The sequence below is a fragment of the Podarcis filfolensis genome (assembly GCF_964270895.1).
Source record: "Podarcis filfolensis genome assembly, chromosome: 2".
Taxonomy (NCBI): Eukaryota; Metazoa; Chordata; class Lepidosauria; order Squamata; family Lacertidae; genus Podarcis; species Podarcis filfolensis.
The window spans coordinates 91501995-91529488 of record NC_139605.1 but is presented as its reverse complement, the minus strand read 5'-3'; the positions used below and the strand labels follow the sequence as shown (position 1 = coordinate 91529488).

At 44.9% G+C, this 27494-nt stretch overlaps 2 protein-coding genes across 9 annotated transcripts in view; one reads left to right on the top strand and one right to left on the bottom strand.

Annotated features, from left to right (window-relative positions):
• The first annotated feature begins 8461 nt into the window (after positions 1 to 8461).
• HEATR9 (HEAT repeat containing 9) overlaps positions 8462 to 27494 on the top strand; it is a 29872-nt gene continuing 10839 nt past the window's right edge. For 2 of the 5 annotated variants that reach the window (XR_014544343.1, XM_083598210.1), the window contains exons 1-11: positions 8462 to 8694; positions 9854 to 9903; positions 13035 to 13204; positions 15875 to 15971; positions 17150 to 17206; positions 19803 to 19859; positions 20980 to 21040; positions 22152 to 22282; positions 22403 to 22591; positions 23663 to 23755; positions 26129 to 26248. Coding sequence is in view for 4 of the 5 variants with exons in the window: in XM_083598210.1 (XP_083454336.1) it covers positions 8598 to 8694; positions 9854 to 9903; positions 13035 to 13204; positions 15875 to 15971; positions 17150 to 17206; positions 19803 to 19859; positions 20980 to 21040; positions 22152 to 22282; positions 22403 to 22591; positions 23663 to 23755; positions 26129 to 26248 (1122 nt within the window). In the remaining variant the exon portion in view is untranslated. Of the gene's footprint in view, positions 8695 to 9853; positions 9934 to 13034; positions 13205 to 15874; positions 15972 to 17149; positions 17207 to 19802; positions 19860 to 20979; positions 21041 to 22151; positions 22283 to 22402; positions 22592 to 23662; positions 23756 to 26128; positions 26249 to 27494 lie in introns of those variants that run through there. The other 3 variants (XM_083598211.1, XM_083598212.1, XM_083598213.1) reach the window with 3 other exon arrangements.
• CD300LF (CD300 molecule like family member f) overlaps positions 24857 to 27494 on the bottom strand; it is a 122008-nt gene continuing 119370 nt past the window's right edge. For all 4 annotated transcript variants that reach the window (XM_083598262.1, XM_083598266.1, XM_083598263.1 and 1 more), the window contains one exon: positions 24857 to 25410. In XM_083598262.1, coding sequence (XP_083454388.1) covers positions 25333 to 25410 — 78 coding nt within the window. In that variant the 3' untranslated portion in view covers positions 24857 to 25332. The remainder of the gene's footprint in view (positions 25411 to 27494) is intronic.

The window sequence follows — 27494 nt, the reverse complement described above, 5'->3', positions numbered from 1 at the left end:
CTTGCAGAGGACGCTGCAAGTGCAGCAGCTTAAGAAAGGATCCTCTCTCTCTCTCTCTCTCCCTCCCCCTCTCCTCCCACAGTTTCTACGTTTGTGTGTTTCATTTTTTTTTTATTAAAGATTTCCTTGGTTTGCAAAAAAGTACATGCCTTGTCAGTTTTTTCAGGTTGTAGATTCTTTCTTTCTTTTGCCTTTGAAGTGAGAGCCTGTTTTCAACGCTCCTCTTCGCCTCCGTGCACAGCGTTTAGCAAACTAGCCCTTTGCACTTTCGCTTAAAACACAAACACAACATTGAAGAATGCCCACATTCTGGCTGTGCTAAGAGTATTGGGGCGGGCGGGTGGGGGCCTGCAGTTCAAACAACATTGAGCCACACCGACAGCCCGGATGAGAAATGTGTGGCCCTTTATTTATTAAATTTTATTTATACACTGCTTGGTTGTAAAAAAAACAAACCCCCAAAACAAAGCAAAACACCTCAAAGGGGTTTCCGAAAGATAAAGGGTAGAATGGGGTTGGGGATCACATACAAAAGATATACCGTAATTGCAGATTAAAATTACCTCCGCTTCCTAGAGGTTGTTGGGACTCCCATCAGCTCCGGAAGCATGGCCCATGGGGAGAACAAAGGCAGGTCATAATTCTCCATCCTTGGGATGGAAGGTTGTTGGAAAGCAGTGGAAACAGGCGATCTGAATAAGGGCAGTGATTTTCCAGGGGAATACCAGGAAATAAGACACGGATTCAGTGTTTTGGTCACTCAGCGGGATTTCAGTTTCATCCAAAGGTTGGGGTTGGCTGGGCCTACTACTGAATGGGCTTCCTGATATATGTACAGGGGGTGACAATCTGGTGCAGCTATTTCCATGTGGTATGAAAATGGTGCGCTGCTTATGGAAAGGACCAGTGGAAAGTTGATATGTTTCTCCAGCCCAGAGAGATACTGCGGGCTGGAGTGGGGTGCCTTTCCAGTTAAGACTGTCTCAAGGCAAATCTAAAAAAATGTAGTATAAACACTGACAACTGGGAAACACTGGTCTGCAAGCGCTCCAGTTGGAGTCAGCTCCCTCCCGGAAACCAATGTCCCCACTGTGGAAGGATGTGTGGATCCAGAATTGGCCTCCACAGTCACTTACAGACTCATTGTTAAAACCGTGTTTATGGTAGACAATCTTACTCGGCTATGAGTGATCGCCAAAGAAGAAAAAGAAGCCTTTCCAGTTGCCCACTTCCATGTTGCAAAGCTGATGGTTAGATTGAGACACACACAATTTAATAATTTCCAGTCTCAAATGGTGTTTGTTGGAAGGTTACCTCCACATCCTTCCTTTCTGCTCATTTCCTCCCTGTGCATTTTATTCAGGTTATAGTTTGGGGCCACGATCCAACAGTTAGGTGCACTTTACTTCATTAAGATCTATGGGTTGGTGAAGTCAGAATAGACCCATTAAAATCACTGCATAGAAATAAGTGTTTCTATGTCTGCTTCAGATTGCGGCCTTCATGTAAACAATTACCATTCTACTGTCATCTTGATTCTTTGCTGCCTTGGGGCGGGGGATGGCAAGTTCTGATTTGTTACTGGGTCAAGTTCAAGATTTTCTTTTTGTTATATAAAGACTATTAGGCCTTGGGACCTAAAACACCAGTACTTCAGTTGTGACTGAAAACCAGGTTCTGATAAAGCAGAGACCACTAATACGTGATGTTGTTGACTTCCTTTCAGCCCCCTCCAGCATTTCCAAATGGTCAGGAGTGATGGAAATGGTTGTCCAATGATTTATAGAGGACACCACATTGGCTGCCCCTGTGATAAAGCTACCAAGTAAAGGCATGATAGGAAAGAAGGGATTTCTAGATTTCCAGGTCTTAAGACTGACCATGGACTGTACTGGCTGGAGCTGATGGGAGATGTTACTCCACAACACCTGAAGGGCACCATGTTGACTATCCCTGGGCTACAGGATCCCTAAAGCTCTCTTGTTTTATGTCCCTGACACCTCCTCTTTTCTTGTGAACAATTTTACTGTGTTTATCCTTGAGCTTATTTAAATAATCCTTGCTGAGGCAGAATTGCCCCATCCTTGATCAAGGAGAGTTATATCTGGAAGCCTCTCTGAACCTTTTTATCCTTCACCCATTTTTCCTGAGGATAAATCCAAAAGTATACCTGTACCTGAAGCAGGCTAAACTGGTCTCTAAGCTGTTGTGATAGCACAATAGTTGCTGAACAGGCCTCATAAGTTTCCTTATGTTTGAGCTGCAATAAGGAATCCTGATATATGTTGGGCAACTGAAGTTGAGTGAATTCTCAGTGAGGCTGTAAAATTATATCTGGACTGTTAGGCTTCAGCCAAGGGCTCACATGATTTAAGACTCACCATACAATATAATGATAATAAAGATACCCTGCCACCTCTCTCTGCTTATCAGTGGATTTGGTTGATTCAATAATGCATATTATTCCCCTTTAAGATTCATCCCACACATGACAGTAATGGGTTTTATTTTATTCTATGTTTAAAAGTATACTCAGCCTTCTATTTTTATTGTACCTGCCATATATATATGTGTGTGTGTGTGTGTGTGTGTGTGTGTGTGTGTGTGTGTATTCTGCATAAAGAAAGCCAGGGAGAAGATAAAGCTAGAAACATTTTCCCCAACATAGTTTTCTGTGAGAAGAGTTGTGGGTTATTTTGTCTGGAGGAACATTCTGTCACGTGAAGGTGAAGCCTTGCTTTGCAGTCTGTACAGACACAGGGTTACAACCTCACTGAAAAATGAAGCCAAGAATCTCAAACATATTTCGATCGTGCTGCAGGTATGGCACAGCCTGGATCATAAAGTGGGAGGCCAGCTCTGAGGAGTGGGTGTTGCTTTTTTTTGTAGACTGAAGACCAAGAACCACATCTTGAACTGTACCTGTTCGATCAAACAGTGGATACTGGGAGAGCTCCCTACAAATGACACATTATGAATTGAGAAGTCAAAAATTAATTGATTACACATTATGAATTAATGAACTGTGAATTATGAATTAAGTAAATTATTCAATGTCAGTCACAGTTCACTGAAGTTTTCAGAGGCCATCATTTGGAGCCTTCCAAAGAGCTCTCAAAGGAAATGAATGCTCAGATCTGACCGACAGATTAGAAATGCTGTGTTGGCTTCAGTGTTTTTATGGCGATTCAGGCCATGAGCCTGGGCTTGCTATTGTGTTGGTTCTGTTTGCCAAGGCTCTACAGTTTAACCAAAATCTTCAAATCATAGGCTAGTGTACAGAAGATACCCAGGTATTGTAAGACAGTGAGGCATCTACGGCAATGAGCTCCAAATGAACTAAACCAGAGTACAGTGGTACCTCGGTTTATGAACTTAATCGATTCCAGAAGTTCTTAAACCGAGGCACGCTTTCCCTAATGAGGCATCCTGCCGCCCGTGCCTTTCCACTGTTCGGATTCCGTTCTTAGACTGAGGTAAAATTCGCAAACCGGGACACTACTTCCGGTTTTGCGGAGTTCGTAAACCGAATTGTTCATAAACAGGACTGTTCTTAAACCAAGGTACCATCATTCAGAAAGCTGGTGTAGCATTGAGGCTAAGGCTATAGCCCTATACCCATACCTGGGACTAAACACCATTAACCAGGACTTACTTCTGAGTAGATGCAGTGAGGATTGTAGCCTAAGACACTGGATGACTTAGATATCAGAGATCTACTCTGCATGGAACCCAGTGCAATCCTATGCATTTCTACTCAGATGTAAGTTGCACTGAGTTCAGCAGGGATTAAAGGTAAAGGGACCCCTGACCATTAGGTCCAGTCGTGACCGACTCTGGGGTTGCGGTGCTCATTTTGCTTTATTGGCCGAGGCAGCCGGCGTACAGCTTCCAGGTCATGTGGCCAGCATGACTAAGCCACTTCTGGCGAACCAGAGCAGCGCACGGAAACGCCGTTTACCTTCCCACCAGAGCAGTACCTATTTATCTACTTGCACTTTGACGTGCTTTCGAACTGCTAGGTTGGCAGGAGCAGGGACCGAGCAACGGGAGCTCACCCCGTCGCAGGGATTCGAATTGCCGACCTTCTTATCGGCAAGTGCTAGGCTCTGTGGTTTAACCCACAGCGCCACCCACATCCCATTCAGCAGGGATTACTCTCAGGTATATTATGATTGCAGCATAAACTGTTTTAATGCACGGTGCCTCAGTCTCCCATCTGCAATATGGGAATAAAAACACAGAATCTACTTTACAAGGTTGCAAGATAATATATGAGAAGTGTTTGAGCACTCTCCAAAGCACGATACAAATGCAAAATGCCATTATCGTTATCATTTATGTTATTTAAGCCTGCAAGGAAAAGACAGGCTGAACTCTTTGAGCAAAGCATCCTTTGTTATATTTAGAAGCCAACTTTTCCACATTCCTTGCAGAGACAGACTTTTGACCATTATTCCTTTGTCAGGTGCTGACCTAGCACCCTGCCCCAGCGTCAGATGCACATGAGCAATGGGTGGCAAGGCTATTATTAGATGTAATGTACTAAGAGGGTCAGCAGTCAGGCTGGAGGAGATGGACAGATATTTTTTTGGGGGGGGTATTGCCAGAGAGTTGAAGGGGTCATGAAAGAGGAATTGCAGCTGGAGGTGTAAGAAATATTTATGTATACTCCTTAGGAAGCAATTCTTCTTTCATACCACTCTCTTAAAATCTTCTGTCTGTCTTCAGACTAAGTGCTTTATATAATGATGAATCACTGGTTGCAAGTACTTGTGTGAGTACATTGTTTGCCTGAAGCTTTGTGTTAAACAGCCTTTCAGCAACACTGGTTTTGCACAGTGCTGTTTTCATTTTTAATCTCTTCTCCTTGAGTTGGAAGAGGTCTTGTAGGTCATCTATTCCAAGCCCCCTGCTGGAAACCCAGGTCTGGAGCACCCCCAAGAGATAGTATACTCCTGCCTTTGCAAACGGCCTCCTGCAAGGAAGAGCACACAATCACCTATCTCGGTAATTGGTTCCATTGTCAAATTGCCCTTTGCATTATGAGGTTTCTCTTAATGCTCAACCAAAATCTACCCCCCTCTAACTTAAATCCATTAGATCTAGGGCCCCTCCAGACAACCTATGTATTGCACATTCCTGATGATTTGTGCTTATCTGTGCTATCAAGGCGATTCTACTTTTCAGTACTATTTGTACCTTCAGAAGCTTTGAGCCTGTCATACTGATTCGTTTCCAATCGATGCATATAACTTCCTGCTGAAAACCCACAACATTTTTTTATACCACAAATGTTCTGGTTTTGTTTTTGTTAAATAAGAACAAGGGGAAGCATTGCGGAACAAACAAGAGCAGCAAAAAATCCACTTCTAACACACTGCTGTGTCAAGAGAAAGTTGCCGAGTCTGCCCACAGTAAAACACCAGTCTGGAGGGGCCCCTAGTTTTTCCCGTTGGGGCAGCTCTTTGTTCTCTAACATGTAACGTCGCTTCAGGTATTTGAAGAGTGCTATCATATCTCCATTCATGAGGCTGTCAGGACTAACAAGGAGTACCAAACTCCGTGCGACACTGGCAGCACAGCATGGCTCTAATGCTCAGGTCCCTCAGCACACCATGCTATCAGATTCTGGCAGGCAACATGTCTCCATAGGCAAGTAACAGTTAGAGATGGTTTGTGAGGATGGAATTAACATCAGCCCACCAGCCTTGGCTGCAGGCCAGCAGGTAAGGCAGGTCTGGAAGACAGTAGGACATGGAACTTCCATATACCTGCTGGCAGGTCAGGTATGAAGACCCTCTCTGAATTCCTATCCTGATCTAGGGTCACGGGATCCACCACCCTTTCCACTGCCTCTGTGACTTTAACCCTCGATTAGAAGTTGTTCTTAGGATTTCTCTGCCCAGCCCCACCATGTAGACACCTACACATCATTTCCAGCTTTTCTTGTGGCTGATCATGCTGCAGAGATGCCAGCTGGCTCTGAGCAGTGTGATATCTCACAGTGTCAAAGCAGAATATGCCACTTTTTCTCCTTCTGGTCAGTGACAAAATTACACAATAGGGCTCTACCACACTCACTCACCGTTAATATGACTATGTATACTGTAGGTTAGTTTAAAGGTACTCTTTCAGTTCTGGGCTTAAAAAGCATTTTAACTCAAGTTCCACAATTTGCGCAAACTAGTCACGAAAGGAGGGGCTGTGGCTCAGAGCCGCTGCATTGCATGAAAAATGTCCTGGGTTCAATCTCCAGCTTCTCCATGTAGGGATAGGACTGTCCCGTCTCTGAAACTCTGGAGGGCCGCTGCCAATCAGTGAAGAAGATACTGATCTGGCTAGATCACTGGTGTGACTTGGTCTAAGGCAGCTTCTTACATTAAGCAGAATATCCTCCAGAGGTTTAATGTTCAAAAAAATTATATAGGTTTTCAGGTTTGTTTACACCGGGTTTCCATTCTGTAATAATCAGGATTACATAAAGCAACAAGGCCTCTGGCATTGTTCCCTTTGCAGTTTAATGGCCTGTAAACAGCAAAACAGGAGTATATATATAGATTCAAGATACAGTTTTGTTTTCAGAACTCCCTTGTCGGAATTAATATGAACAAATTCCTCCTTGGGTTCACCTGAACGTTCAAGAGCCCCATGCAGTGAATCAAATAAAACTAGGGCCAGGTGCTCAGGGGGAAATGTCTAACAAGGTACCCATTGCTTTAGTGCGTTGCAAGATCGCAATGGTTTTTCTGTTTGTTGCGGACAAAAAATGGCTGCTGCCCAACACTTGTGGCATCCCATGAGGCTAGGCAGTGCCGGATTTATGTATAGGCTAAGTAGGCTGAAGCCTAGGGCCTCTAAATCTAGGGGGCCTCGCCAGCCCTCCCACTCCCCAGCAGGCAGTCTCCCCTCTCCCAAAATTGCAAACCCAAAACTTCATGTGAGGGCAGGACAACTCAGGCCTCTAAATCTAGGGGGCCTCGAGGTACCACTGTGCTGCTATTTATTTTTTAATAACTCACTCCAAGACCCCTCCCTGTATTTTCTGCCACACACTTTATGTTTCAAAAGCAACTTGGGGATTCTGTTCCAGCATAAATAAATCTAATATGACATTGCTGTTTTGAGAACTCCAAATAACAACCTCCAACCAAACCACTGTAGTACATACAAAATGGCTCTGAAAGATTCTGTGTCCGAGTTCCTTAAATCACTTACCGTATACTAGTATCATGGTTCTTGCTGGGATTTCACTGGGATGGCTGGTACATTACCGTAATTTTTCATTCACTTATTAGAAATATGTATACAGTATACCCTCTTTAGCTTCACCAGCTTCTGAAGCAGGAAGTTGTCTCAGGAAAGGACTAGAGCTCCTGAAGACATGAGAAGGCTGGCAGGGCTTTCCCTTCCAATGACACCATCCCAATGGTTTCATGAAGATGTTAAACAAGATGAGGGACAAGATGAAACTCTGTGGAACTCACTAAGCCAAAGGCCATGGTGTCAAACAGTAAGCCGCTATCACCACCTGAAACCTACTCTCCAAGGTGGATTAGAACCACTATAAAACAATGCCTTCAATTCCTATCTCTGCTGGCACATAGCATGCAGTGGCCAATGGTACTGAAAGCTGGTAAGAGAGTCAGCAGAACCAATAGGGATGCTCCTACTCCTGTCCAGCTTCTGGGATAGCATACCATCCAACATTTTTCTGATGGAAATACAGTGGTACCTCAGGTTACATATGCTTCAGGTTACATGCGCTTCAGGTTACATACTCCGCTAACTCAGAAATAGTGCTTCAGGTTAAGAACTTTGCTTCAGGTTGAGAACAGAAATCGTGCTCCGGCGGCGTGGCGGCAGCAGGAGGCCCCATTAGCTAAAGTAATGCTTCAGGTTAAGAACAGTTTCAGGTTAAGTACGGACCTCCAGAACAAATTAAGTACTTAACCTGAGGTACCACTGTAGGGACATCCTGTTCAACAACAAAAACAATTTTATTATTTATATACCACCCATCTGACTGGGTTGCCCCAGCCACTCTGGTTGGCTTCCAACATATATAAAAAACACAACAAAACATTAAATATCAATGTTTAATGTCTTCTAAAGATTGTATAGTTACGTATCTCTTTGGCTCAGGCATCACATAGCTCCATACCTGCCAATATTTCTCCCATGAAAACAGGGAAGTCCTGAGGAAAAGCAGGACATTCCAGAATCAAATCTGAAACCGATACGGCTTCTGTAAATCCAGGACTATCACTGGAAAATAGGGACACTTGGAGGGTCTGGGGTAGATCATCCATCAGGACAGTCTTGGATCCCCAAAGCAGTCAGAAACCATATTGAAACAGATCGAGATGATCATTATGAGGCTGAAGAAATACCTGGAATTGAATCACTCTCACTTCTGAGGTTATGCTTGGGGGTATGTAAAACAAAGGCCTAATCATAGTAGTGGTTTATGACATCACTCACTCCGAGCTCAGGAACAATGAGTCCTCATGAACCAGCAGGTGTTGGCTGAAATATCTGTCTTCCATCAACTTCTGAAGTGATCAAAGCCAGGCTTGCAGTAAAAAGGGACAAAAATGGGTGGGACAAAAATGCTCCCAGAGAACACTTGCGGTGTCAAAGTGCCTCAAAAGTTATCATGGAGCTCTATGATTGAGATAATACAGGACAACGGTGAGTTAGAACTTCAGGAAATAATGTGATGTTGATGGTATCCTTTATTATTGTGTGAACTGGTAGCTGCTAGATCCAGGCTTCAGGCCAGATTCTTCCCTTCAAGTGTGGGTCCCTTTCCTCCTTGCCAGGAGAGCACTCCCACTGCACAATCATTTGCTGTCTGTCTTCTTCTGAGTCCATACTGTACAAGGCGAGAGGATGTTCCATCTCATTCTGGTAATTGCCTGTGTGCTTGGAGAGTGGAGGCAAATAGACAGTGACTTCAGGCCTGGAGGAGGAGCAGGTCTTGGAGGCTGTGGGTCCTTTGCATGGTTGAGACAAGGGTGGCACTGTGGTCTAAACCGTGGAGCCTCTTGGTCATTTTAATACCAGGGAACAGTTTAGTGTGGTCCAATACAGTGGTACCTCTAGTTACGAACTTAATTCGTTCCGGAGTTCCGTTCTTAACCTGAAACTGTTCTTAGCTGGAGGCGTGCTTTCGCTAATGAGTCCTCCTGCTGCCACTGCGCCGCCAGCACACGATTTCCGTTCTCATCCTGGGGCAAAGTTCTCAACTCGAGGTAACTCTTCCAGGTTAGCGGAGTTTGTAACCCGAAGCGTTTGTAACCTGAGGCGTTTGTAGCTCGAGGTACCACTGTAGTTCAGTAAGGCTCATTTTTGCCCACAACTCATACCAAGCAACAGAGTCACCCACAAACTTTTCAGATTTGTAAAGTTCCTGAATGGAACTGACATGGGCTTGAAAGTTTTGTTATCCCCCCCCCCCCCCCGGTCGAGCTCCATGGATTTTTCTCTCACCCTCTGTGCAAGTTTATCTCCCACCCTTGCCTTTATAGTAGACAAAAGCATGTTTAAAAAGCACATGGTTCAAGTTTGGCCCTAAGGGGACATAGGATTTAGGCCTTAGGGTGCTGCCAGAAGGGTGTTTATTGTAGGATATCTGCTTCTCTAGTATACATTGTTTTTACATAGTCCACACAACAGTGCATGTCCTGTAACTTTTAACACCATTCAAAGTTTGTTTTGTTTTGTTCTTGTTTTGTCCTGGTTTTGTTGTGCTGTTTAATTGGTGTTAAACAGATAAAAAGTTGACTACCAACAAAGTAACATACTCCTCTGCCTAGTGATGGGCTTTCCTCTGCTTTCCTCCTTTTAGGAACTGGAAAGCCTGTCCGGTCCACGATGCCAAGAAGCTCCGTTCACCAGGTCATAGCTGGAGCCCCATGATCCTTATCCGTAAAAAGCCATTTTGAACTATCCTTTCCAACTCTTGGCATGAAGTGGCTCCGAGGGTGGAGCTATGCTGATGAAGGGGTGGGGCTATGTAAATAAGCCCCCCTTCTCAGTGGCTTTTGTGTTCTGCGCTGAACAAAGTACAGTGGCACCTCGGGTTAAGTACTTAATTCATTCCGGAGGTCCGTTCTTAACCTGAAACTGTTCTTAACCTGAAGCACCACTTTAGCTAATGGGGCCTCCTGCTGCTGCCGCGCTGCCGGAGCACAATTTCTGTTCTCATCCTGAAGCAAAGTTCTTAACCTGAGGTACTATTTCTGGGTTAGCAGAGTCTGTAACCTGAAGCGTATGTAACCTGAGGTACCACTGTAGATAGGCTGCAAATCTGCAACAGCCTCAAGGAGGCAAAACTTTACCCTCAGCCTAGACACCAGGGATTTTGACTGCTTTGGAACAGTCACAGCAGCTTTTTACTTCCCTCCATGAAAGCAGATGGCTATCAATTTCTCCTATGGGGGAAAAATAAAACATTGCACTTGGAAACAATCTGGCAGAGGGGGCAAAATCCACCTTCCAATCCTGGCTCTGAATGGCCTGCCTTCCTACGTGCATGTATGGAATGCATAGTTCTTTTTACCTAGCTGTGCCTGCAATCATGTCCAAGAATTATATTCCTGTGATAGGCACACACTTGTTAACCATCTACTGCCTCCCTGCTTGCATCAAGCCTTGCCTGTTTTGAGAAAACGGAGGACTGGTTGGTATTCTGTAACTTTCCCAGCCTGCTTTGTTTCAAGCTTCTTTGGTTCTACCAGCTTGATTTGTATTTATATCCAAATCAGGCATGGTAGTCACCGCATGAATGCGTATTAATTATACACAAAATGAAGGAAGGTGAGAACAGGTGACCTCACCTAGGCCCGAAGTCACCCCCCACCAAAGCAGGCTCAAAGCTTCTCAGAGCTTTTCGAAATCATTTTTCTCAGCAGCTAAAAGGCATTAGCTAAGCATCAGAAACATTCCGCTTGCTGTAACTAAAAAGATTGCAACAAAGGTAGGGAACACAGTCCATTGTTTCTCAGGCCTTTCTGATGCCTTCTGGCCTTGCTAAAGAACCACATTGCAACTTACTTTCTGTCCGGGAACCATGCCAGAACAAGAGATTGAAACATATCTGAACACTCTGAAACCCCTTTCCTGGGAAGGGTGCCAAGAGTCCCAATAGTCCCAAGACAGCTTTCTGTTCGTGCTCAGAGGACTCCTGAGGGAGGAGAAAGGAGGAGGGAACTGGAAAGGGGTATATATGCTTGTGCACATGACTGTGAATTTCATGCATGCTTTTTGTGACTTATCACACTTGCTCCTTCTGCCAGTTCATGGATGGTAGAAATAAAAGCCTTTTCTCCGAAACTATTCCTTGAGTGTCTGTTGACTCCCACTTCCCTTTCCCAGGCGCAATATTTTTCCCACCCGAGGGCAAAGCCTCATAGGGCTACAAAACGACAAATGCTCTTTACACATCGTCCCTCTTTTCTGCTGCTGCACCTTGTCCTATCCCAGAACCTTGAAGGAATTCTGGGAGCTGCTGCTCTTCAGAAATCATGTGCCACATAGGAAGACATACTCACTGGCAATATTTACAGTTTTCCTCCACACATACCCTCCCCATCCAAATGATGAATGTCGCTTTCTAAAAAAAATAAACAGAAGTGAGTTCTGCAACATGTGGCGAAACATCGCACAAGGATAGCAGAGGCGTGTTTTCATTTTTAAGTATGGCTGGCTCTACTGAATGACTCAGGTCTCAGTGAAGAATTTGTTGTTGTTGTTGTTGTTGTTGTTGTTGTTGAAGAATGCCCAGTCTGGAGCTTATGGAACCACAGGTTCAAGCAGGGCGAGTAAGGAAAAGCTTACCATCCAGGAATAGGCAGCGGCATTCTGAAATATTTACAGCGCTGGAGTTAGGGCCATGCAGGCAGTTCCCCTGCACAGAGTGCCAAACCAAGGCACCACAAAAAAATAGTAATAAAAGCCTATATTTATATGGGTACCTACTCAAAGTTAGGGGGGCACCAAATTTTGTCCTTTCCCAGGGCGCCGTATTACCAAAGTCCGCCCTTGTATATTGGTTAAAAGAGAGAAAAAGCCTACGAGTGGTCTTGTACTTTGGTATAAGCATTATACGATAAGATAATCTTTATTGTCATTGTCCCATACAGAACAACGAAATTGAAAAAATCTACACCAGACATTCAAAAACCAACAAGCCTGCTATCCCAGCTATTCCGGCCTGGTTAGCCCCCTAAAAACTCTTATACCCCATAATTAAATACAATATATTCCCATAGAGACTACCTTACACTGCGTTTAAAGCCAAAATCACATTTGAATAGAAACTGTTTCTCAGGCTGCTAGTCCTAGTCTTTATAACCCTGTACCTTCTTCCAGAAGGCAGAAGGTGAAAGAGATCATTTCCAGGGTGTGCACTATCCTGCACTATCTCTGCAGCTTTCTTATGGCACCTGGAAGCATAGATTTGATCCAAGGTGGGAAGAGTACACCCAATTATTCTCTCCGCAGTCTTTACAACCCTGGACAGCATTGTTTTACCTGACCATTCTGAGGCATGTGGCCATAGCAAAGGCTAAGGCTGTGTACACACTATAACTTTAAAGCGCATTAAAAAGCACCTTCTTTCCATCAAAGAATTCTGGACACTGTAGTTTGCCCTTCAAAGAGTTAAACTCAGCAACCCTTAAGAGACCAGAAATCCCAGAATTCTTTGAGGGAAAGAAGGCACTTCCAATGTGGTTGTGTGGGGGGAATGCGATCTGCTTGTGCAATGGGACTGCAGCCATCCACATCCCCTCGATCTTCTCTGAAAGGATGGGGGAACCTCTAGAACAGGTTTAAGTGGGGCAAAGCAGAATGGGGAGGGAAGTCTCAATGTGTGCATGCATACACCACTTAGGGCTACACTGAATTCATCCCATAAGTGTGTTTCCCAGACGTGTGTCTAATTAAGGGAAATCTATTTCTGACAATAAGATCGCTTTGCTTCTTTCCTGTAGTAGTCTTAGTGTTTTAATATTTTTCGTCCTCAGATTCCTCGTGTAACTTACCCGTGCTCTCCTTCAGAGTGGAGAACGTTCCAGCCCGTGGTCACCTTTGTCCAGCCCAGAATAGTTGAGCAGCCTGATGCAGCTAGCTTGAAGAAGCAATGCCCGTATCGGAAGAAGCTGGAAAAGCAGAAGAAAAAAGCCCTGAAGAAAAGGTAAGATATAGGACACTGAGTTTCTAAGTCTACAAGCCTGACTTGAAGTAATAAATGAATACTCCTTTAAGCTAAATCTCCAAGCTTTTCTGCTTGGAGCGCAAAGGATTCAGGCTATTCTATGCTGGTGCTAACACTGGTGTTAAACTGACTATTGAATGGGCTGCCTGGTCCAAACAAAAACAAAGCAGATCAAACAATACTGCAAATTCAAGCAAGAGCGCAAATGCAGAAACAATGCAAAATACACAATTTAAAGCAACACCACCACATTTTCTGGCCCTCTGTAGTCTTCAGAAAAGATACTTGAGTAAAGATATCCGGTAAATATATTTGCAAGATATTGGCAAAACAAAATGGAAGTTGTCTCTTAGACCAACTTGATTGTCTTATAAATGTAAGTTAACAGAATAATGAAAGGAACAAGCCCACAAAGGAAAATAATCTTAACTTCTTTGGACAGGGAGTTTCACATACAGCTGTGTTTGTCTGCTTCCTCCAGTATCCAGTAGGTGGTAATAGCATATCACAGATTGTTCATCTTTGTCTACCGAGTCAATCTGAGACTTTTTAGGTGCTGAAATTGCCCTTTAGCAGAGCAAATTGAACTGTCTGTGTGGGACTCACCTCACTGATTTCATCCGCCTTTTGGATTCAGCTGGCCTCTCAGACATGAATAGCAATGGAACAAAATTTTATTATTTAATGCACCAACGTTTTATTATTTAATGCACCAAAATTTTATTATTTAATGCACCAAATACACCGGGGGGGGGGGGGAGGATGATTCACATACAAGTATATTGTATGCGTTTTTCAGAGTTAAATTTCATATGTTCAGTATTGCCCAGGTGTTTGCAAGCCACTTGCATTTTTTTTAACAATCTCTCATGTCTCATCAGCTTGGGAAATGAACAGTTACATACCAGACCCTCCAAGTGTCCCTGTTTTCCAGGGATGTCCCTGATTTAGAGAAGCCATCCCCGTTTCTGATTTCATCCTGGAATGTCCCACTTTTTCTTGGGATGTCCCTCTTTTCATTGGTGAAATGGAAAATAGGGACCCTTGGAGGGTCTACAGTTATTGCAGTGCCTACTTGCCTTTAGGGCTAATTGACGTGGTGGTTTGCATGTGCTGGCATGCAGTGGTTGTTATTTACTACATTTTGAAATAATAATAATAATTTTTATTATTTCTACCCTGCCCATCTGGTTGGGTTTCCCCAGCCACTCTGGGTAGCTTCCAGCACATACAAAAACACAGTGCTTTTTTTCCTTAAAGAAATGTTTAGGGGTACTCTCATTTTCCTACTCATATTGAAATACTGCCCCTCAATGAGGCCAAACTTAGATTCACAAAATGTTTAGGGGTACATGCGTACCCCTGTGTCCCCCCCAAAAAAGCACTGTAAAAACATAATAAAATGTTGAACACTGAAAACATCCCAATACAGAGCTGCCTTCAGGCGTCTTCTAAAAGTTGTGCAGATCTTTATCTCCTTGACATCTGATGGGAGGGTTTCCACAGGGAGGGTGCCACTGCCAAGAAGGCCCTCTGGCTGGTTAATGATTAATACAGCCTCTTTCCTCTTCCAGGGATATATTTCTGTCTGTCCCATGTACAGTTTGCATGACATGAACATCAGAGTTACCCCACGTTTTGAGAATCTTCTGCCTTCGTAGTTGTCAGGGAATCAGGAGCAGGAGCACTGGGGAGAGAGGATTGGGAGAGCGAAGGGGAAGAATCCGAGGGCAGCGTAGGGGAGTATGACAGTGGCCCGAGAGATTCCATGAGCTACTCCAGCGAATCAGAAGATTCCCAGAAGGGGGCGCCGATGGTCAGGGCAAGGGGGGTCCCAGGGGGGACGCACCAGAAACAAGGAGCCAGAGGGGAACCCCAAAGCAGCAGTGGAGGATCGGGACCAGTTTCCCCACCAGAGCGTAGTGGGGGGGAAGAGTCACATGTGTCAGGGGCAGTGTCTCCTCCAGAGAGGGAGTCAGGGCTGACCACGCCTCCAACGGAGGGGAGGTCAGTTGCAGCTAGCCCCCCCGAAAGGGGAAGCAGTGACAGCAGCAGTGGAACGGTCAGGAGGAAAGCTGCTGGCTGGGCGCGCGCGCCAAGTTCAAATGTGCAGGCGCGCGGAACAGCAGGAGACCCGGATGGGGAACCAGCTCCTAAAGCCCGCCGGAGGGAGGGAGAAGGCTCAGGGGAATCAGCGGGAGAAGAGGCTAGAAAGGGCGGAACCCCGGCGGGCAGGCGGACCCAGAGGAGGAAGGAGCAGCGGAGAAGGTGGAGCAAGGCTAGAATCTTAAATTGGTGTCAAGGGGGAGGAGACTCAGACGGAGCATCAGTGGTCTGACACTTTAGACGTGGGGCTGTGCGCTGCGGCTCTGGAAGTGAAACTGAACTTCAATAAAGACTTTTATACTTAACAACGAAGCAGCGTTGGTCCTTTGTGAGCTGGGACCTAGGGTAGCTCTGACAGTAGTACAATCAAAGTAATGACAAAACTGCATCTCCCCAGCGTAATTGAAGGACTTTCTTGTACAGTGTGGATTTATATTGCACTAGATTCCTTTGCTCGTTTTTATTCCTGCAGTGCTAACGCTCTCAGCGAGTGCATTAACCAAATTTTAAACAGCCCATCACGGTGTCTTTTCTCTTGCTCAGGTCTGACTTTTCCCTCTCCAAGTATGTCAAGTTAGCAAGGATTAAAGAGAAAGAGAACTTCAATGAGAAGGAAAATTTGAATCCAGAAAGGCTCAAGGTCAGAAGCCAAAGGTTATGGTTTGCAACAGGGACATCTGCCAAGAACGGATTTAAGAATTAATGGTAGATTAATTGTTGCATGCTTTTTACTCGTGGATCAGGGCAGGGATGAGGAAAGTTTTGTTGTGTGTGCCTCATTGCCAGTTTGAAATATGTAAATTGGCAAACATGGAGGAGGCCCATTCTTCATCCCATTCAGATGGACACATGGTGCAATTTATATTGTTTTATGGGTATGGGGAGCTCTTCTTGTTTTCTTCATACTCTTATCTGTAAAGAAGGCTCTTTTTGTGAAGGCTGAATTCATATACATGGCTCACTACTGTCAGTGGGACTTGACTACCTATCACTAAGACAGCCCTTTTATTTATTTTCTACCATCGCAACAATCCTATGCATTATGAAGTGTCGCTATTATTTCCATTTTACAGGTGCAGGACTGAGGCAAAGAGGCAATGATTAATGTCACACCATGAATCCATGACAGAGGTGTACTCACTAACTCTTTATCTCCCTAACTGGCACTAGAAGATCAGTTAAAACTCACTGGCCTTAGTGGGAATTAACGGTGCAGCTAGCCAGACAAAGCAAGTTGGCAAAAGCTTTTTAGCACCTGTAATGGTTCTAGGGGTTGCTCGTGCATAAGCCGGTGCAAACACCTGGCTGAGTTGCCTGAGTGAACCTTTTCTGTCCGGACAGCCACTCACCCGTGGCTGTCTCAATCGCTGGCAGAATCCGTCAGTGGGCGTTTCTTAAACTTCTTCCAGCAAAGAAGCTCTTTGACGCCTAGTCTCCTCCTACTCTCTCTGCGCGAAAGCCTTCTGCGCAAGGAGAGCGTAGGCAGCGGAGGACCCCTACTCTCCCCGCTGCTCCCCGGCAAGGAGTCATGGGACCGCCTCGCCGCTTCCCCCATCTGCCCCCCTTCTCCACTGGTGCTACGCTGATTCTCTTCCCCAGAAGATGGGCTGCCTCTCCCAATCCCGGGACGCTCTCTGGAATCCCTCTGGATTTTGCTCTCTCCCTCCGGCACTGATGGCAGTTCCCTGACAGCACCGTTTACAAGAGAGTTGTAATACATCATAGGAATTTTAACACTTTTAATACAGCTCTCTCTCTCTCTCCCTCCCTCTCTGTGTGTGTGTGTGTGTGTGTAATTTTTATTTTGTGTGCTTGCAGGCTCTCATAAACTATTTAGATTCTCCTGTGGAACTTGAGCAACTCTATGCAGCTCAGGTAAAGTTAAGACTTCTTATCCATTTATTTTTGAGCTTGGCAAAGCCTTTCGAAAGGCTTGTTGTTGTTGTTGTTCTCCCCTTCCAGATTTCCTTTAATAAATGAGCGATATCTGCTTTTTGCTGGAAAGTGCGGGCAGGGAGATTGGTCATGTTCTCAGGTCTGGCTTGCAGGTTTCCCATGAACATCTCTTCGAGAACAGGATGCTGGACAAGATGGGTCATTGGCCTGATCCAGCAGGCCCTTCCTTTTTACATTAGCGGTAAGGAATTACAGTGGTACCTCGATTCTCGAACATAATCCGTTCCGGAAGACCGTTTGACTTCCGAAATGTTCGAAAACTGAGGCGCAAAGGGCTGGCTGCAAGTTCAGTTGGAAAAATTGGAAAACATGCAGTGGAAGCCGTTCGACTTCCGAGGCTCGTTCAAAAATGGAAGCAATTACTTCCGGGTTTTCGATGTTCGAAAATTGAAATGTTCAGCTTCCAAGACACTAGAAAACCAAGGTACCACTGTATTTCCCATGGAAAGACACTGCGGTCCCATGTAAAAATTCAGATCCATGTGCCTATCAAATGTGTAGACCTTCTAGGAAAGGGCCATTGCTCATTGATAACAAATCTTCAGAAGCTCCCAAGTTCAGTCCCTCTCATCTCCAGGAAAGACTCGGAATGTCTCCTTTTTGAAACCCCAGAAAACCTCTGCCAATCAGTATAGAAAATACCGAGCTACATGGACCAGTGGTCCAACTCATTATAAAGCAGATTCCTAGTAACCTTTTTCCTGCTATACAGAGTTCTGCGTACCTTAGGGATGCTTATTTACGGTATTTATTCTGTGTCAAGCTCGGAAAACCGGTTTGGAGGAATACAGAGGTGGCAAAGACCATTATTGGGGAAGCAAGGACCTTCATCTATTGGCCATGTTTGTGTGTTACACTAAATTGTCAGCGTAGGCGTGGTAACATCTGGTAAAGCCACTGTTAATTGTGTGTTTGCTTCTTTAAATTTTGTTAAGCTATAGAAGTATATATATACTTCTATATATATATACCTTGCCGACAAAGATCCGTATAGTAAAAGCTATGGTTTTCACAGTAGTGATGTATGGAAGTGAAAGCTGGACTATAAAGAAGGCTGATCGCCGAAGAATTGATGCTTTTGAATTATGGTGCTGGAGGAGACTCTTGAGAGTCCCATGGACTGCAAGAAGATCAAACCTATCCATTCTTAAGGAAATCAGCCCTGAGTGCTCACTGGAAGAACAGATCGTGAAGCTGAGGCTCCAATACTTTGGCCACCTCAAGAGAAGAGAAGACTCCCTGGAAAAGACCCTGATGTTGGGAAAGATGGCGGGCACAAGGAGAAGGGGACGACAGAGGACGAGATGGTCGGATAGTGTTCGCGAAGCTACCAGCATGAGTTTGACCAAACTGTGGGAGGCAGTGGAAGACAGAAGTGCCTGGCGTGCTCTGGTCCATGGGGTCACAAGGAGTCGGACACGACTAAACGACTGAACGACTAAACAACAACAACAACAAGCTATAGAAGTGACACAGCAGAAATAGAGCAAAGGTTTGACTGGCCTCTAGACTCTCTGCCCATGTTGTGCTTCCCCAGAAGTCCTTTCAGCTAAAGCAGGAAACTTCGAAGTGGCGACTTGCCTTACCTTGCACCTGTTCCAGGTGGATGGGAACAGCTCAACTTGTTTATGGTAGGGGCAATAGTCTTGGAAAACACCCTGGGGGGTGCCTCTGCAGCCCCAAACTCCAAGCGTCCTTCAGTATGCGCAGCTCTGGAAAAGGCATTACTCTTCTTCTCCAGTGTGCTTCAGTGACATATATCAAATGATATATGCACACTAATCTAGCATAACACAGCAAGAAGCATGAGACATCGTAGAGCTCATTATGTATTTATTCACACACTATGTACAGACAACGGATTCATGGCGTCTTCTCTCTCCAGCTCCGAGAGGAAACAGGCAGGAACAAGTAAAAGCAAAAGTACAGTACAATAGTACATACAGCAGAAGAGATAAGACTGTCTTCCATTCCCACACTCTTCCCAGACAGGCATGTGATTTACACCAATCTCATCTGCAGCATCGGAGGCGTGAAATACTAACAAATACAGTGGTACCTCGGGTTAAGTACTTAATTCGTTCCGGAGGTCCGTTCTTAACCTGAAACTGTTCTTAACCTGAAGCATTACTTTAGCTAATGGGGCCTCCTGCTGCTGTTTCACCGCCACCGCACGATTTCTGTTCTCATCCTGAAGCAAAGTTCTTAACCCGAGGTAATATTTCTGGGTTAGTGGAGTCTGTAACCTGAAGCGTCTGTAACTTGAAGCGTATGTAACCTGAGGTACCACTATAGTGGGTGATGAATGCCGTTTGTTTGAAGATGTGGTGGACCAGAGAAAGCAATCGAGTGCGGGTCAGCTGTGTGCCTTTTCAAAGCCTCTGCAGAAAGCAGTCTTGTAGTTTGTAGTGCATTTATATTTTTCAAGGCAGAAACAAATTTCTCTGCAGTTTCCTGCAAGAATTGGGAGAGGCTGTCCTAGTGATTATTTTGATTTCTCTGCCTGTCTTCCTAGGCCCTTGGACAACTCGGGGTTGCTGAGGAATCTGTCACATCTGCACTTTTTAAAACTGTAAGTAGAATCCCCATGGACTCTTGTCATCTTGTGATGGGCATTTGCAGACTTTTCTAACTAGATACTAAATGGGGCATTTGGCTAGTGCTGGTATGAATCTCCCTCATACTCAGTAGCATCTGGGAGGGAGGAGTGTGATGGGAACGTGATATCATTGTGTGACACACACCACATGCCAGTTCACTAACTGTTACATGCAGGAGCAGTGAATTCTTGAATGTGGTGGCATCTCGTTATACATTTCCTTTAACAGCTGTTTCTGGGGATACACATGGAGGGATGTGGGTCAGTGGCAGCCCTGCATCTCCTGTAACATCTAGTTAGGTAAAGGTAATGGGACCCCTGACCGTTAAGTCCAGTCGTGGACGACTCTGGGGTTGCGGCGCTCATCTCACTTTATTGGCCGAGGGAGCCGGCGTACAGCTTCCGGGTCATGTGGCCATCATGACAAAGCCACTTCTGGCGAACCAGAGCAGTGCATGGAAATGCCGTTTACCTTCCCACCGGAGCGGTACCTATTTCTCTACTTGCACTTCGTGCTTGCGAACTGCTAGGTTGGCAGGAGCAGGGACCGAGCAATGGGAGCTCACCCCGCCGCGGGGATTCGAAGCGCCGAACTTCTGATTGGCAAGCCCTATGCTCTGTGGTTTAACCCACAGCTCCACCCGCGTCCCACCCTGCTAAGTCATCATATCTCACCATTGGCAATGGCATAGCCCACAAGGGAAGTGGGTATGTGTCTGACTCTTCTGAGGTTAAATATAGAACCCCTTGTAACTGTGGACTGGAGCAAGACTCACCATAGTTATTGCTGGGGAAAGTTTTCGTACCATATTAAGAACTTGTTGGGGCTGGAGGGAATTTGCCTTACCATGCAGCATATGACTTTTCACAATTAATTTATAGGCACTTGCTTTTCACGTGCCTCCTCTGTGCTTATGCTATATATACAATCTTGGATTGAGCTGAGCCCTGGTGAGTGGGCAGGCAGGGTGCTTGCCTTTAGTCTTTCGAACCCTTCCACTTCTACTCTGTGCACCTGTGATATGCTTAGATGTTCATGCATGTATAAGTAAGTGGTTTCCAGCTGGCCTGCCAGTAGTACTTATTCTCTCAGTTCCAGGAATGCAACAGCTTGCCTTTGCAGTATGAAGCAGCCCGGTCGCTGGCTTTGCTAGGTGAGTGACATTTCGCCTCTGATCATTATCTACACAACACAAGATCGTTCAGCACAGTTTGAAGCCAACCTGTTTGGACAGCCATAGTTAGCGCTGACCATGCCCCGGTTTGGACAGAAAAACAAACCAGAGTTAGATGGACTTGAGCTCTTTTCTTCCTTCTTCCTTCTGGTGTGGCTAATTTTCTATTATTACTCACAGAGGAATGCTCCCTGGTGCATTTATAGCAATCCTCGTGTATTATAGGCCTTGTCACATGCAAGCAGAGGAGGGTTTTTTTCCTCCCTCTCAGCTTTCTTTTGCACATTTCACACTTGTGGCAGAATTATAAAAGGTGACTTCCAGTCCCCTCTGTTACAGGGATATAACCATTTGAGATTCCTGTGTGGGCTGATATTTCAGATGACTTTCTATTGGATTTGAATGTTTTGATTGCTTAGAACCCCCAGCCAATTTTTTTAGACACATGTGGACTTTGATTGAATTGGAGACTTCTATTTCCTGATGGACTTCAGAGTGAGATTAAGGAAGGAATCCTTGGACTGGGAGCAAGTCCAACTGAAATTAGTAGAATTTGTTTTCAGATAAACACACAGGCTGCAAATTGCCCAGTGATCTTTTTCAGAATGCCTCTGAAGACTGAAATCACATCTGTAAGCAAGATTTGAGCCAAGGCTCAGCCTTACAAACTTCTTTTGGATACCGCAGCTCAGCCTGGAATATCTGAAGTATTAATAATCAATCATAATTTCACTTTTTGTTTGCTAAAGAGTATCAACATCCGTCCTCTCAAGCTGGCAAGCAGGTGTTGGTTTGGTATTTCTGTTTTTAAAGGGGGAAAGAAATATTCTGTCTAGAATATATATCCTCAGAATTGTTTTGCCTTGTAATGTGCTTCCCCTCCATTGTCACTGAAATCTTGTGCTTGAATTTATTTGTTTATCTTTTATCTAATTGTATTTTTATTGCTTTGCGTTTTATTTTGAATATGTTTATGTATGCCTGCAGAGAACTACAGTTAAGGGGTGGCAAATACTGCCGGTAATTAAATAAAACTTCCTGGGAGTTTTGCTTTCCCCTTTGATCACTGCCTCTTGATTCTCTGGAGCAGGTTGCCTAGATACCTCTGTAGTGAAAATGCTAATTAGACACCTAAAGGATGCAAGTCTGAATCGGAGAGAAGATACACTGAGTGCGTTGAAGGTATCCCTGCAGGCATGGTCAATGACACCTGAACTTGAGGTAATATGTGGGGCTGTATTACAGATAGACATGTGCTCTGCCAGTCTCTTCTCTTTCTGGGCCTATTTAAACAGCTTTCAGATCACTGTTGCACCTAATGCAGCTGCTCTCTTTCCCTAGTGGTATTGGATAGGTGCCCGGTCCAGTTTAATCCGAAATCTGCGACGGTTGGTGAACCTACAAGATCCCATGGACAGCGTAACATTCGACGCAGCCCTTTGCTTAGGGTACCTGGACAAGTATAATCCAATCGCACAAGAGACTATGTTCATGTGCTTGTCCCAGGACGACTGCCAGAGAAAAATTCAGGTGGGGCTGTTACATAAATGGACAGGGAGATCTGAGTTGTGCTTTGTGGTCCGAATATCTCTGTGAAGTGAGTCCCTGAGAAATATTTGCCCCAGGATAACAAAAGGAAAGGAGAAACAAAACTTGTTATGCATTCTGCCTTCTCACAGGGCAGGGGGCGAAGCTGCAGTTATTGCTCATTCCCCCTGTTTAAGAGAATATAAAAATGCACATTTATCAGCCACCTTCCCCAGTTTGCTTCCCTTTTTCTTAGCTAGTCATGGCCTTGAGATGGGAGAAATCTGCTATGCATAGGAATAGCCATAATCAAGAACATTTACCTCAGATCTGTACTGTGGCTGCACCCACAATAGTGGATGAAGACCTTTGCGCAAACTGAACTAGTCAAGGCATTGGGAGACATGGGGCTCAATCTCCCTTAAACTACAGCAACAGAGATAAAAGCAGCTGTGGCACAGGAGTCGGTGTGAGTGGAGGGAATCAGATTTAGGCTGTAGAGCAGTGTTTCCCAGCCCTGGGTCTCCAGCTGTTTGTGGACTACAACTCCCATCATCCCTAGCAAGCAAGACCAGTGGTCAGGGATGATGGGAATTGTAGACTGGAAAAAAAGCTGGAGACCCAAGTTTGGGAAACACTGCTGTAGAGCTATGGTGAAGCTTTTTCTAATACCTCATTGACCTTATATCATTTGTTTGTACATTTGCACATTCTCCATGGAAGCTAGAAGCTTACTTTTTAAAACCTGGTTTGTTTGTTTTTCTAAAGAAAAGGCAAGAAGAAAAAGACACAACTTTAGGATTCAGTTGAAAGGATTTAAACTGTAGAAGATCAGATTCCTAATACGCCGTTGGGAGAAGAGTTGGGCAATTGCATTAAGTTGTTTCAGGATCTCCTTTCCTACAGTTTGTCAGGAGTTCAGGTTCAGGGACTGTCGTATTATTTTAATGCTACCTTTAATATTATTTAGTTAAACGAGACTTCTTGGCATGAAGCCCAAATTGTCTTCCTCTCCACACACCTTACCTCACTTTGAACCCCTGCGCTCTCTCCATCCATGTCTTCCTCTTCTAGGCTTTGGTCATGCTGGTAAAGCAAATGGCCATCGTGGACCCTGTAGTTATCAAAACTGTTATTGACCAGCTTCAGCGTTCTCCTTTGTACAAGGTGAGCAAATTTTGTTCTGTAGAACCCTTTCTGTGGCGTATTGAGCCAGTATCTCAATTTTGGCTGAATTTCCCTCCCACTCTTTTGCTCGTCCATGTATCCAAAAATTTGCTTGCTATTTTCTCTCTACATGCTTTTTCATGCATGAATTTGGCTGAATAGGTCCTTTGCTGGTATATAGATTTGTCTGAGCTTCTCTATGTTTAGCTATCCTACAAAATGATTCTGTTTATCTATATTTACTCAGAAATAAGTTCCTGTGGGTCAGGGGTCAGCAACCTTTTTTCAGCAGCTGTGGGCCGGTCTACCATCCCTCAGACCATATGGTGGGACGGACTATATTTTGGGGGGGGGGGGAAATATGAACGAATTCCTATGCCCCAGAAATAACCCAGAGATGCAATTTAAATAAAAGGACACATTCTACTCATGTAAAAACACGCTGATTCCCAGACCGTCCGTGGGCCGGATTGAGAAAGCGATTGGGCCACATCCAGCCCACGGGCTTTATGTTGCCTACCCCTGCTGTGGGTTCAATGGGACCCCTTCCCAAGGGTCTATGCTTCAGGGATTATGTCCGGAACTTGTTTTTCCTGCACAGTTCTGGATCATTTGAAATAATAATCTCAATGGAATGGCTTCAGAAATGTGTGTTACCTCTACTGAAATGTCAGGGGATAGGGCCAATGCTGCTGCTATCACAAAAGCAACAAGCAGTCTCGTAGCCCCTCAAAGCTAACAAATATATCATGATATATATAAAGCACAAGCTTTTCTGGGCTACAGTCTACTTCATCCATAACACATGTGTTAGTTTTTAAGTTACAAGGCCTTATGGTTTTTGCTACAACATACTAACCTCACTACCCGTGTGGGGGCTCCTAGAATGTCAGTTTGAGGCAGATTTAAACCAGGGATGGGAAACGGTTGGGCCTCCAGATGTTCAGCTCCCATCAGCCTCAACAGCATGACCAATGGTCAAGGATTATGGCAGCTGTAGTCTAAAAACATCTGGAGGGACACCACAGAGTTCTCAACCCTGCTTTAGGCTGAGACACCATGCCTCTATTTTTCCAGAAACTGCTCAGTTCTACATGTTATTATTGGATCTGTGCAACTTCACTTGCTGTTAGTACATGAGGATTTCTTCAAGGCACCAAGCATGTTTGCATTGCATTCCAGTTCTTTAGGCTAGTGCTCCTCCCAGAACTCCTTGAACGTGATTTCCTTTTTAAATAACAACAACAACAAAGGGGCATATTTAGCCTAAGGGAATTCCCCGCTGAACTTGAAATCACCTTCCTAGAATGTTATGGGAACAGCCCAAGATACATGATTGAATCAAGGGTTTGCATTTGATACCGCAAGAATTGTGATCTATGCAAAGTGCAGAAAGAGCTAAGACCACCATCTTCATGCACCCTCAATTAGAGATTTGTTTCTGAGAACAATCAGGTTTGTTTCTGAGAACAATATGCATGGGATTGGGTTACAAGTATTGTATTCTTTTTTTCAAGGACTTGCTATCACTGGATTTCCCTTCTTCCATTGTTCCATTCGTTCATGCTCTCAGTAGTTTAAAAGTTTTGTCTGTGTTGCAGAGGCAGCTTGAGAAGAAGAGGTGGTGTAGGGAAACTGTCTTTAGAGTTAACGGGCTAGAAGGAAAAAATAAATAAGAAAGCAGATTTTTATTTCTTATATAAGCACAAAGTAACATGGATCTGAGGGACGCGGGTGGCGCTGTGGGTTAAACCACAGAGCCTAGGACTTGCCGATCAGAAGGTCGCGGTTTGAATCCCCACGACGGGGTGAGCTCCCGTTGCTTGGTCCCTGCTCCTGCCAACCTAGCAGTTTGAAAGCACGTCAAAGTGCAAGTAGATAAATAGGTACTGCTTCGGTGGGAAGGTGAATGGCGTTTCCGTGCACCGCTCTGGTTCGCCAGAAGCAGCTTAGTCATGCTGGCCACATGACCCGGAAGCTGTACGCCGGCTTCCTCGGCCAATAAAGCGAGATGAGCGCCGCAACCCCAGAGTCAGTCACGACTGGACCTAATGGTCAGGGGTCCCTTTACCTTTACCTAACATGGATCATGGAGCTTTTAGCTTTTCCTATATCCTATGAAGTTTATTTCGTTTACCTCTTTAAGTTTCTTCTTCTACTTTTTGTTGTAACAGCTTTTGTAAGCTTTGAAAATCAGTAAAACATAATTAGAAAAGAAGTGATGGGAAGTGGTGAATAGTGGAAGAAAGAGTGGCAGTCCTACTGGGGCAGGATGAAGAGCAGGTTGGAGGGACAGTCTGTTGAAATACCACAAGCACATGACGTTTGTTAAATGGATAGTTCATGTTCTCTTTTTTGCCTCTTTACCCTCAGCATCGCGTTGACGCTGCAAGACTGTTGGCCACCATAGGACTCGAAATCATCCAAGAGGAAGGCTTGGAGGAGGAAGTGTTCAATGTGCTTCTGGAGAAGTTGTCCGAGGAACCTTTTCTGGTGATGTTGAACTTTTCAAAGCTGTCCCTTTGGTTTTTCAGTTTTGCGAACTAGTTCTGCCTTGCCTTTTAAAATACCCAAATTGTCTAGTTCTCCATCATGTCCTATTCCATTCAGATGCCATCTGTGCCTAAGCAACGGATGTCAAAAATGTACACATCTCAGCTTATGTTTTTTAATCATATGGAAGCTAGTCTGAGGTCAAGTGCATCACGCACAAGTATTTCTCAAGAAACTACAGGATACATATGGATTGTGACTAACATAATGTGCACTCTGCTTTAAATACCAGTGGTGGGAGCACACTGGGGTTGAAGTAAACAGCAATGTGTACACAGCCTGAGTTATCCTCAGAATTCAAACTGAGAAACTGTTATGTACTGAGTTGAATAGGATCCAAACTGCAGCAGTCTGATTGGTCCTAGAACAATAGGATTCAGAATGCAGCAGTCTGATTGGTCCTAGAACAATGCAGCAATATGATTGGTTGGCAGGAACCACCCAATCATGCTCCAGATAGAAGTGAATCCACAACCTGATTGGCTTACAGTAGAATTCCGGAATTAGCCAATCATGTGCAGCCCATTGTGTAAATAATGTATATAAAGCAGATACCTTGAGGGGACATTCATTCATTCCTCCTCACCACTATGAGCTGAATAAAGAGCATGAAATCACTTTGCGACTCTGAGTATATTTCACTGGCGACGAAGGTGGGATCCCGCTGAGCTGACTGCCACACACAGCACCGCAGCACCGCCACCTGCCGCACCGCTGCCTCGCACCGTGTATCCAGGCTTCAGCTCCGGGACACAAGGAACTCAGAATGGCAACCGACAGCAGCTTCTCGCCGTTCAACCCAGCATCTGGAGACTGGGAAGCGTACGCCTCCCGTTTCACCTTCCTCCTAGAAGCCAAAGGGGTCACCGATGAAGAAGACGCCAAGAAGAGGGCAATATTCTTCAGCATCTGCGGAGAGGAGACGTTTGAAATCGCCCGGGCTCTCCTTGCACCCGAAGACATCGCTACTGTTCCATACAAAACAATAATGGAGCAGCTGAAGGGGCACTTTTCGCCACAGCCCTCTGTGGTGGCTCGTCGAAATGCCTTCTATGCAAAGCGGCAAGCCCCTGGGGAAACCATAACTGGGTTTGTGACCTCTCTCCGCCAAGCTGCCCGGTTCTGCAACTTCTCAGAGCTGGAGAACATGCTTCGTGACCGCCTCGTCGGTGGCCTGAAGGATGAG